Source organism: Sciurus vulgaris (genome assembly GCF_902686455.1).
Source record: "Sciurus vulgaris genome assembly, chromosome: 13".
NCBI classification, from domain to species: domain Eukaryota; kingdom Metazoa; phylum Chordata; class Mammalia; order Rodentia; family Sciuridae; genus Sciurus; species Sciurus vulgaris.
This window is the reverse complement of record NC_136474.1, coordinates 88522660-88535544: the sequence shown is the minus strand read 5'-3', so window position 1 is coordinate 88535544 and position 12885 is coordinate 88522660. Positions and strand designations below refer to the sequence as shown.

General features: G+C 36.2%; 1 protein-coding gene across 2 annotated transcripts in view; it reads right to left on the bottom strand.

Moving 5' to 3' along the window:
* Positions 1-12885, bottom strand: part of CDH7 (cadherin 7) — a 116472-nt gene that overhangs the window by 30197 nt on the left and 73390 nt on the right. For both annotated transcript variants that reach the window (XM_079109520.1, XM_079109521.1), the window contains exon 7: positions 4853-5106. In XM_079109520.1, the coding sequence (XP_078965646.1) occupies positions 4853-5106 (254 nt within the window). The remainder of the gene's footprint in view (positions 1-4852; positions 5107-12885) is intronic.

Sequence of the window (12885 nt, the reverse complement as noted above, 5' to 3'; positions counted from 1 at the left end):
CTGCATAGTAAGTGCACTCATCTAACAAAAGCCCATTTTTTGTTTTCTCTGTGCCTGAACATATACTTTCATTTTACATTTTTAGTGGTAATTGTGTTAAAATGAGGAACATTTTGAGGTAGGACACAGTTCATATTCTCCTCACAGAATTGATTTCTGCTACTTTTCAAATTAACTATTTTTTGCTAATACTGTTTTTCTATATGTTACTAGCTCTCTGTATATCTTATAAAAATCAAATATTCATAAATTATTTAGAATAATGCATATAAACATATGCATGCATACAGTCTACTTAAAAATATGTACTGCATCATTCAAATACCCCAAATGTGTTCATACTAGCCAGACCAGATATCGTCATTTCTGGTGCAACTTTATGACTTTATATCTGAGGCTAGACAATACCTGGAAGGCCTAAGGTGCATACAGGTAAATATTACCTAAATATGTTTAACATAAAGTTGTCATTTAAATAGTTAGAAATGCTGAAATGATGCCTGTTACTTTTCACTCACCCTTGTTGGCATCTGATTTTATTTGTAATATGGCATTTCAAATCCTTAAGTATTTTTAGCCTTGGTTCTCTGGGTTTTCTTGGTAGCCTATAGAAATAAATCTGCTGATTTCATAATTGAGCACTGGGCTCTTAGGACATAGCTAAATAAAACATAAACATACTTTACACTAAGTTTTCTTGGCTTGTCCAAACCCTGTCATCCCACAAAGCCTTGCTCATGATATTGCTCCTTCAAACCAAGGCTTGTATTCAGTGAACTGTGTAATCAGGATTCATCTCACAATTTGCTATGCTACAGCATTAGCATTTTTTTTTCTCCTAAGAGTGTTCAACTTTTATGGGATCTTGTTACTTCATCCAGATTGTAAGTTCCTAGAGGTTGGAAGGAATGTTTAATTTATTTTTGTTTCCTACCAGCGTCTCCCCCAGTGTCTTACACAAGCAGTTATTAATGAACATATGCCAAGCCATTGATCAGTCTGCCAGTATAGACATAAAGAATGAGTCTAGAGTCCTCTGGTCTCCAAGCTGCTCTTGGAGTTCCTACCATCTTGGATGAGAAACAGGAGTAAAGTTTCCATCATTCAAAAAGATGATCAAAATAAACAGACCACAATCTGTGTGCAAGCTGGATAGGTATAGCTTAATTCAATGCTTGGGACTAAAATTTACCTGAGCTGGTAAAAACAAAGCCAGAAACATACTTGCCCTCAAATATCTACTTTCCCTTTTAAAAAAGTAATTGCAAATATCATCTGATTTTCACCTTTGGGTTTGACTTGGTTTTAGTTTCCATTTGGGAAAAAGTGTACATGAAATAGTGGTTTAGAAAGGGTATGTGGACGGTGGGAAAACTGTATTAAACAGTTATCACTGTTTTAAACAGAATTTTAAACAGGCATCACATTTCCCAGTGGCAGTATGTTCTGGCCAATCCCCAGGCTCCAGGTTCACTTAATCTTTCCACCTATGATTATTGCCAACAGTCAACTTGACAAGGTTACAGTGGTAAAGTTTGAGAAGGTTACAGTGTGACTGACCTAGTTTTCTTTCTCAGATACAGGGAGGTGCATATTGAAGAGTCTCACAGAGCATGTAGCTGATTTTTAGTAAATAGATTTTTTAATTCTGTGCAAAGCAGGGATCATGTATGAAGAGGATCTCAATTTTGCCTTGACAGAGGCAAGTAAATATATTTATATCTGCAATTCAAGTCTCTTGCCCAATGTAACAGTACATATTCCAGATGTTAAGTGACATAAGTTGGATTTCAGTGTCATTCTACAAATAATGTCAATAAGTTTAAAACTAATTATCCAACGACCCACACTCTTTTAAAATTTTAACACTCTTGGGCTAATTTTAAACAATTACAATAAAAAAAATTGCTTTCTATTTGTCAAATCTCTACACTAATGCTGCTGATGTAGGGGAACAAAGCTCACACTTGCTAAGACTCTCATGTTCCATCTCAATGGGGAAATAGCTTTTCTTCCACCTCAAAAGACTGTGCTATACATGATTACACCCATTCAACTATGTAATATTGTCTGTATATTGGGATATATGTGAGTACAAAACAATCTTCTTCCACCTCAAAAGACTGTGCTATACATGATTACACCCATCCAACTATGTAATATTGTCTGTATATTGGGATATATGTGAGTACAAAACAATCTTCAATATAAATGGCCAACATGGTTGCATATGAAATGTCTCCTTTCATTGACTTTATTGAACTTAAAATAAAATTGCATGAAAACACAGTATAACACGAGCGATGTATAATGATAATAATTGTTAATGTTTGTCATGATTCAGTTTAAAAGCATCATTAACTTTCTCTTTATTATTTAATCATCTTAAAAACCTGGGATAAAGTAGGCATCAAAGTTACTTTCCCTTTTTGCTGGTTTACAGAGAAACTTAGGAAGCTAAATGAAATTTCTTGACCACTCAGCAAACAGCAGTGTAGGAAAGAGAACCAGTTTTTAGAGACTGCACACGTGTTAAGCACATCCTTGTTAAACTATAAAATGATGGGATGGGCCTCTTAAAATATTCATAAAGGAATAGGGGAGGAGAAATACTGGAGACACAAATCTAGAAACAAGAAATGTCAGTTATGATGCGGACCTTATGATGCAGACCTTATGAAAATTGTATAAAATAAACAAGTATTTCAAGTACATGGATATTAAACATAAGTCTAAAAATTAATTTCACAAATACCAAGGAAATATTCACCCCCATCAAGCCTCCCCACATAATCTTAATTCATTGAGACAAAGTCTATCATGCAATCTGGGAGATAATGCTGTAAGCTAGTCCTAACCTGAAATTTAATGTCACCTTCATTACTTAAAAAAAAAAAAAAATTGGAAACAAGTTAAAAGGCAAGGCCAGTCAGATACTCTTTTACTGATAAAGGGCATGGGGATCTTGGCCTCCAAAACCAACAGCTAGTCTTTGGCTCTTTCTCTGCTACAAAGAACAGACCTGGAGTTCACCTCATCTCTAACACAAGTTACTATCAGGTTGGGCCTATTCTTTCTTCTTTTCCCCAAATTATTATGCAATACTACTGTGAATTTTTTTCCAAACAAAATATTACAAAAGGTAGAAGAGTTTCTTGGAAGAAGTATAAGAGGAAGCTCCAACATAAGGGAGTAAAAAAAAAAAATTAAGTAACAAGATGAGAAATATCAGTGTAATCAATCCACATTCTTAAATCCCCAAATTCATTTTATATATATTAGTATGCCTCTGACTTTTACCATGCCCTCAAAAAATTCCAGGAAAGCATATCTGTCTTTCTCTCCATTAAGTTAAGTGACCTGAGCAGAAGTCAGAGTGTCCTCTAGAGCTGACCTGTGCCTATAATATTGCTGTTGCTAAGGTTCATAAAGTCAGGAGACTTAAGGGCACTCCCAAGACAAGGCGTCTCTGAAGAAACCCAAATTCCAGCTTGTCCAAATCAGTATGCTGACAGTGAAAGCCATAAGTATGGGGGTTGATCTGTGTGGTGCATTTGTGACTCACAATTGTATTAGTCACAGACTATGTCCTTAGATTTGGTTAAAATTCACCATGTGAAAGAGCATCGGCAACAATTTGCCTCCAATTTATAGTACAGATAGGGACATGCCGACTTCATAGCACTCTTTACTAGACTTTGCTAATGTGAAGGAAAGAGAAGAAATGGAGCAAGCTAATCTGTGATATAAAGTAATGAAATGATTGCAGGGAGATGAGAGTCATGTAAATCATAAATAATGACAGTTTTTAGTAATGTTCAGATTTAACTCTGAAGCATTGTTGAATACCAATGAAATCCAAATTTAGTTTTTGTCTTAAAAATTACATTTTCATATTGAAAAAGTTAAATGTCTTCCAAACCCAAACAAGGTAATACAATGCCTATCTCCTTTCAACTGTGCTTTTTATAATATTCACCCCAATATATAAGAATCATTTTTCACATGCACACACACAAACACACAGGCAGATCTCAGATTGCCTGTATGGGTAAAAAGGGCAAAATGGAATGTTTAAGATATTCTGAAATGCCTGAAGAAATTATTGAATATAACAATGTGCCTATTCGATATAGAAACTATTTGGAAAGCTATTTTAAATAGTCTTTTGGTGCTGGGGATTGAACCCACAGGTGCTCAACCACTGAGAGACATCCCCAGCCCATTTTTGTATTTTTTTTAGAGAGAGAGTCTTGCCGAGTTGCTTAGGGCCTCACTAAGTTACTGAGGCTGGTTTTGAAGTCATGATTCTCCTGCCTCAGCCTCCCAAGCCGCTGGGACTACAGGTATGCATCACTGTGCGTGGTTTTAAAGAGTCTTTATGCATAGATAAGGTATGGTCTTATTTTTATAAGTAGAAACAATAAAATAATGTTCAAATAGGCCAACATGAAAAAAATTACTAGTTCAAAAATCAATCCCTCACTTAAATAGTTTGTACTATTACTATATATATATGTGCACACACACACATATATTCACCCTACAACTAGGACATGCACATGACTGCTGCACACAGCTTGCTTTGAAATAGGTTCAGGATAATTAAGAAACACTGGCTATGACTCATGGATAACAATGGTTGTCCAAAAGCACCGCTGCGGAACAATGACCTTGAGTAGTCAGGTGACATTTTTGAATGGGTACCATATTGGATTGTTCTGATTCTGGTTGAGTTCTGGTGCTATGACTCCCTACATTTATGTACCGTGAAGAAAAAAGAGTCACACATAAGAACATGAGTCGTGAATACAGGCACACTGACAGAAAATGGTAGGAAATGAGCTTTTACCTCACGGGGCTGTTGGAAGAATCCGGGTCATGAGCAGCTACAGTGCCGATGATATTGCCCACTTGGGTGGCTTCCGACACCTCCATGGGGTACAAGGGTGCAGAAAAAACGGGGGGCTCGTCTACGTCCTCCACGATGATCTTCACGGTGGTTGTGTCACTGAATGGCCCCAAGCTTAGAAAGCGGGGGTCAGCATCTTTATTTGCAGCTTCTATTCGTAGCGTATAACTTGTTTTGGCTTCGAAATCCAGTTCCTGTAAAGAAAGTTATTAGAGAAATTAAATTACCAATTAGATAGTCAGCAATGCAAGGCCTTTTCATTCATGAATGTCAATAAGCATAGAAAGGACTCTGCCATAAATATGCACCATCAGCATTCACATATAATAAGTAATAATGCCAATCAGTCCTTGTGCCGCCCTGGCCCCCAGACAATGGTAAGTGCTTCTGAGCTAACTTAATCATTCTGCGGCCATGCACAGCAGGGACGGACTCAAGTCTTCACAACCTTATTTGTAAGGCAGCTGATCAGATTTGAAAATACTTTCCAATAGGACATGAATACAACAATGTTCTCCAACCATGAAATTCCTCTGCACAACACAGGGGACATGTTTACAAGGAGGGAAAACAGCTTTTCATTCAATTTCTCATCCTTTATAAGGTCAGTGACTTGGAGTGACTGCATTAGGATCCTGAGCTGTGCTGGATGGGAATGCAGCCTCAGCAGCAGGTGGGACTTAGCGAGTCTGGCCAGGCTGAAGACACTGCTGATTCTCCTCCAGGAAGAACCTGTCATTTCTACCTTCATTGTTTCTCTATCAACATGCACTCTATTTTTTTTTTTTTTTAGATGATTTTCAGTTACATTCCAGAATCTTCATTCTGTACTTAAATTTATAAGAGGATTAGCATGAGAAAATGTTTCTTACAGATGGTGAATGGGTCGAAACATGGGAGCTTAAAAGAACAGCAAGGGCTAGTCAGTGCAGCATCACCTGTGACACAAATATGGATTTTATACACAATGTGTTGAAGGTAGTTGTGACAATAGCCCAGTCTTTCTCCAATGGACACAGAGAGAAGCAGCTTTTTATGTCTTTCTCAATCTCACCACTGAAAGACTGTTCCAAAATATACTTAATGATGTAAAATAAAAATAAATAATAATAACAAATAAATAGTCAGAAATAGTGTTAAATATAAAGAATGTTATTTAATTAGAGTCACTGGACTGAACTCATTGGGGAAATGAGTTAATGTGCAATGCTGAGAATTGTAATACAAATCCACCCACCACGTGGGCACATAGTAAGGCACACGTATTCCAACTCAGCCCTGAAATACATGATGTCAATCAAAAAATTGTTTAAATGTACTTATATAAATAGGAAGTGGAATGTACAAACAAAATTATTATATAATTGATACTATAGTATATGAACTATTGCTTCTTTTATACAAAATAGAGTAATACATTTACATACAGATACACATTATATATACATGGGCATTCAAATGACATCACAAATATTACATAAAGAGATTCAATGGCTCATCTCTGGTTAATATAAGGGGAAAACACACAAGTCAATACACAAAAAGTTTGCAATACTTTGCAAAACTTGTTGAAATGCGTATTAATCATCTCTCTTACACTAGATTGTCAACCCTGCTGGTTTTGTTCATCCTTAGTACCCCCAAGACTTGTTATGCTTTGGTACACTGAGGAGGCTCAATAAATTCTTGTTGAATTAGGGGGATAAAACACCACAGAATATAGACAATCAGTCCACAAAAGCCTTAAAATTGAACTATACCTTTTGCCCAGAGAACCCAATGGTCAGGTGGGAGATGGTAGAAGAAGTAAAATCAAATGTGTTTTTATCCTTCACCACAAATATATCATAGAATTGCTCCAGAACAAAAACAAAGACAGAAATAAAAAATGTTTAAAGTCTTATTTGAGGTTTCATAAAGAAATGGTAGGGCATATGGTAAACAGGGTCATAAAGAACATCCGATTAACAAATTTCTTGATTTTCATGAAAGCACATTTTTTGTTTGTGTATCTTCTGAGCCTGAGTCTAGTCAGCCGACTTTCTTTCTAACATTGCTGATCCTTTCCAGGAGGGTTTTATTCTAGAACCAGGATGAGTCATGAATATGCATATTTTAAAAGGCTCATCAGGTAATTATTTTTAGGCAAATCATCTTTTGATAAACTGAGCCTGGTTAGTAAAATTTTCTTGGGCCTATACATAAATTAAACATATATTTTGGAAACTATCGTGGAGAAAGCAAAGCCAGTCCTTAGTACAGGGGATTCAACCCAGGGCCTTGTGCTATTACTGAGCTACGTCCACAGCCCTAAAGTAAATCATTCTTATTTACTTGAAAGGATATACTGAGAAATCAAAACATTCTTGTTAACTAGTTTGGATAACAACCTCAGTTTGTTCTTTTTATTACTTTCTTATAAAATGACTACTTGAAGAGAAATTTCATATTCAAATATTACATGCCTGTATATAATAAGAAGTATCTAAAAAAATTCCCATTTGCCTTCTTTTAATCAATATAAAATACAGAACAACCTTGAAGACATTCTTTCAGGTTTTCAGCAGTTTGAAAAAGGACACCAAGTCTTTCTATATTCAAGTAAAAGTTTGTCTCACTTATGAAATAATAATTTAAAATTTACTATAGAAGTGAATGCAATTATTTTATAGCAACTTATTTTTTTAAACCTGTCTGAAAGGCAGCAATATGAGGCACAGACATCTGGATGCTACAAGCTCATGTAGAAACACAGTGTTTTGCACAATGATTGGTTGCCTAAAAGCTATTATGAAAATAGAGCAATAAAAGAATTCATATGAAAGGCTATGAATCAAGATTGCAGACAAAAGGAATTGCTACATAAAAGTATTTTCAGAGTGCATCAGAATAAACTAAAGATCGAATTTTCAGAAAGGGGAGTAAAGTGATGGATAGGATTGTTAAACAAATTGAAGAAAATATTTTTAGCAATAAAATTTTAATTTGTGCTTCTTTATCATTATTGATTTCCATGTGAGTAATACATTCCACAACTATTAGATTTAATTACCAGGCTTTTACAAAAAAAAAAAAAAATTAACAAGAAAAGACACTGGAGGAGAGAAAGGAGAAGGGAAAAGAAGGTAATGTCTAAACAGATCTCTTTCATGCTTTGAACTACACATGGATTTGAACTACACATGGATTTGGAAAGTCAACCAAAACACCATGGCTCTGCAGTCCACAAAAGCAAACAATAACCAGGATCACTCGGCCCTGGAAATCAAACGTGAGGCCCACTGATCCCCAAAAAAAGCCACTCAGCCACTCGCAGACCTCTGGTGCCCCTTTCTCATCTGTCAAGAAATCAAGGTCACCCACACGAAGACAGAAGCAGTTTTTCTGGCCTATTTTTAACCCGAACGATACAACAGCATTCTTGGAATTCATAGTCACCAAGCACAAAAAAAATCCAGTATTAAAATAAAATGGTATCTAAGGCTAGGATCTGCACATTTTCTGTAGAGGGCCAGATTGCACACAGTAGGTGCTGAAGGCCATATGCCATCAGTCATCTGCCGAGGAAGGAGCCCAGTGGTGTGCTGAAGAGGCTTCATGTATATACATGGAGGTCTGAATTCACATGACTTTCACATATTCCCAACGCATTTGTCTTTAGAATATTTTTCTGTCATTTAAAAATATAAAGCCATGGGGCTGCAGCTGTAGCTCAGCTGTAGAGTGCTTGCCTTGCACATGCAAGGTACTGGGTTCAATCCTCAGCACCACATGAGTAAAAAGAAAATCTATCTATCTATCTATTTAGATAGATATTTAGATAGATATTTAGATAGATAGATAGATATAAATAGATATATATATCCTAACAAACACTGCTGAAATTTTCTTTAAAAAATATGTATATGCAGAGAGAAAGAGAGAGAGAGAGAGAAAGAGACAGAGAGAGAGACACAATCCTTAGCTCATAGTTCAAACAGAAACAGGCAGTTCATGCCAACTCCTGGTTGATGGAGCCAGCAGTGTGAGGGTGACATTGAAGGCCTTCTGTGATTGCCACCTAGCTTCCCTCTATGCCTTTTGATACAATGAAAATGAACTATTCACTATAAACAGCACAAGCCTTCTTTTCCTGCCCATTACACCTGTCGCTCCTTCTTTCTCACATAACTGTCTCATTCCTCTTCATGGACTCTTTTCAAGAACATCACCTTCTTTATGAATAGGCCCATCATCTACTTACCTCACTCATTGTAGAACACTGTAGCAAGAGCTACCTATGAGCAAGTCACTTTGCACAACTGTTTAACATGAATTTTAAAAATGCAAAGTTAGTATTTTTGGGTTGTTGAATATTTATGTCCCTCCCAAATTCTTATGCTGAATTGGTCATCCCCACAGCACTGGTATCAGGAGGCAAAGCATTGATTAGATTTTGAGGATGAAAGGCTCACAAAAGGTAATGGTGTCCAATAAGTGATGCCCCAGAGACTTCTGACTCCTGCTATGGAAAGATATGGTAAGAAGATGGCCATCTGGAGTACAAGCAACAGTAAATGTTGGAGAGGATGTGGGGAAAAAGATGCATTCACATGGCTGTGGGACTACAAATTGGTGCAACCACTCTGAAAAGCAGTATGGAGATTCCTCAGAAAACTTGGAATGGAACCCAGTTATCTCACTTCTTGGTTTATATTCAAAAGAATTAAAATCAGCATACTACAGTGACTCAGCCACAACAATGTTTATAGCAGCTCAATTCGCAAAAGCTAAACTATGGAACCAGCCTAGGTGTCCTTCAACGGATGAATGGATAAAAAAAATGTGTTACATATACACAATGGAATATTACTCAGTCCTAAAGAAGAATGAAATTATGGCATTTGCCAGTAAATGGATGGAACTGAAGAATATCATCCCAAGAGAAATAAGCCAATCCCCCCCAAAACAAAGGCTAAGTGTTCTCTCTGATATGTGGGTGTTAACTCACAATAACTCACAATAAGCTGTGTAGGGGGTGTTAGGGAAGAATAGAAGTACTTTGGATTGGACAAAGGAAATAAAGGGAAGGGAGGGGAAATAGAAATTTGCAAGATAGAAGAATGAATCCGACTTTAATTTCCTATGTGCATATACGAATACATGATCCATGTAATTCCACATCATGAACAACTAGAAGAATGGGAAGTTGTATTCCATGTATGTAAAATACATCAAATTACATTCTATAGTCACATATAACTAATAAGGCAAATAAAAAAATTAAAATAAAAATTAAAGAAGGCAGTCATTTATGAACCAGAAAGAAAGGTTTTCACAAGAACCTGAATCTGCCTTGATTTTGGACTTCCCAACTTGCAGAACTGTGAGAATTAGAGTTTGATTGCTTTAATACCTAGTCTATGGTGTTTGTGTTAGAGCAACTTGAATGGACTAACACAGTAATTTTAATTGATGTAAAAATAAAACAGTAAACGGCTCTAGAGAAAGTTCAAGAAGCTCATGTCTAGGGGCAGAGACACTACATGAACTCGTGGTCATGTTCATCCATCACCTGTTTCCTTCCTGCTCTATCAAGCAGGCATTTGTTAAGCTCTGAGAGCAATTAGGGCCTCCGATTTTACCTCATCTTGTCTATGTTCTTGACTAGCTCACCAGCCTCCGAGGTTTGCTAATTATCTGGAAAAGCATAAACCTGACAGAGTGATCATTGCACAAGTATTTGCTGTTATATATACATTACACTGTTATAATAGTTACTGTTACTATAATTTCTGCTCAATGATGGGTAAATGGAAAATAAATACAACTTCTCAGATAAAGAAGGTTGCCGTCATTCGTAAGCAGCATCCAGTGAAACCACAGCCAGGTGAAAAGTTTTAAAAGCCGCCTTGGAATTTGTAGTCCCCAAGCATGATAAAAAAGATTTTAAAAAATAAATTACTACATCCTTTTCATCTTTGTTTCCTAACACCCCAGATCTATGTTTAGCAAAATCAGTTTATAATATTAATAGGTGAGAAAAAAACCTACCGAAAATAGTAGAGTCTCAAAACTTTCCCTTGCTATTTTTAGCTTCTGCATTCCTAAATAAGCCTGAAATTGTTTAATGAAATCATTGCACTGCATTTTCTTTTTTTATATAGCTTGGCTTCTGGTCTACAGCCAAATAAACTCTCGTTAAGCTCGATGACCCCCCTTTAGATCTGGCACCTTTGGCCAATGCTGCTGTTGATATTTTAGGAATCAGTCCAAGTTAAATCCCCTGGCAAATCTTCATTTTGTTCTCTCTAACCCCTACCATGGTACCACCAAGGCTGGCTAGTGTGTGTGTACATATCTGCATGCCTTAAGTTTATTGCCATCTTTGTACAAAAATTCAATGCCTATCATCTTTAGAAGTATGATTTTTCCCCTCTGGAGACTGCAGCTGTCTTTTTGATCAAGCACATTCTGTAGTTATCAATATCCTCCTTACTGATAGAGAAAATGAACATAAATCTTGTTTTTTCCCAAGTAAATGGTCATAAATGAGACCTTACCTATAGAAAATAAAATAGCCCTGTATTACGATGCCTCATATGATAATTTTGGTCTAAATAAATTGACTACTCAGAAACTTAAAAGTGATCTACAACCCTGCGTAAGGTATCTCAGCAAGGATAATTCTGCACATTTACATACTAAGATAAGAGCTCTATATTTATCCCCAAGGACATTCCAAAAGCAAAACACCCTCTTTATTATGCACAACTACACTGCTGCTCTTATTTTCTTCCATCCCTGGGTTGTAATGGAGAATGCCTTAGTTTGGGTAAGTTTCAACAGGCTTCTTCTAACCTTCCTTTTCTTAGAGCATTTGCTTGAGAAAACTTGTCACTTTAAATCCTTTCTCTTTAAAACTTTAAAAACAATTTTCCTACCATTTTTATAATCCAGAAGTATCTCTCTCAGGGACTCAGGAACAATCACCTTCAAATGTAACCCTTAAGGAAAGCACAGCCCTGGCCTGCAGTTTCTATGGGCAGATGGGTGCCTAACCAGAGGGTTCCTGTTCAGCTTATAAAATTACCTCTTGTGTAAAGATGCAATATTTACTTTCCATTTGTGTGAAGTCCAAAACACAAATGTCCTATGATCCTCTTTTTCAATTCGGACTCTTAAAATCTCTCCAGTTCTTTGTCTTAGCAGAGTTGAATTGGGACTGAGTTTGTCTGTCTCCCCTATTGCAATAGCCTTGAACAAAGCCTTCCTTGCCTGTGTGATTTTGTTCAGTGCATGCTGTGTTTTGACATCTTGAAGTGATTTTAATAACAACAGGGTTTGTCCCGCAATTTTTGTAAATCATAAAACTTACATCCAGATTTGTATAAGAATTTTTTTTTTTTTTTTAGGGAGAAAGGAAAGGTAAGATCTAAAGAAGAAATCCTATGATTACTATTTGGATGTTCTATGTTGATGCACCCATAGAGGTCTATGGGTTAAGTGGGAGAAGAGCTTGGAGCTTGGAGGTCTGACCAGTTCTGTGTTATTATTTGCAGGGGGACAGACCCTTTCATATTTGTCCCATCTGACTAGACAGATTTTTAAGACAGGACACCAAAATTATTAGTCTTACATATCACTAGTAGGTGACAACTGTCTTGAATATAATAGATTCACAAATTGCTCAGTACAACAACCAAAAAATCAGAGGCCTAAAGAAATATCCAGAAAAAAATAAAATAAAATTCATACTAAGCAAAATAAATTACTGGTTGTCTCCATGTCCATTTTATATTTATATAAAAATCATTACTTGAACATTTTTAAAAATTATACTTTCACACAGCTTATTATCAGGACAGTACAGAACAAACACACATTTTGCAAACAAAATGCTAGTAGTAAATTGGGACAAAGCATTCTGAACAATTGCAGAGGTTTTTTTTTTTTAAATCTAAATCATTAAATTATCTCAGGGTATTACAAAT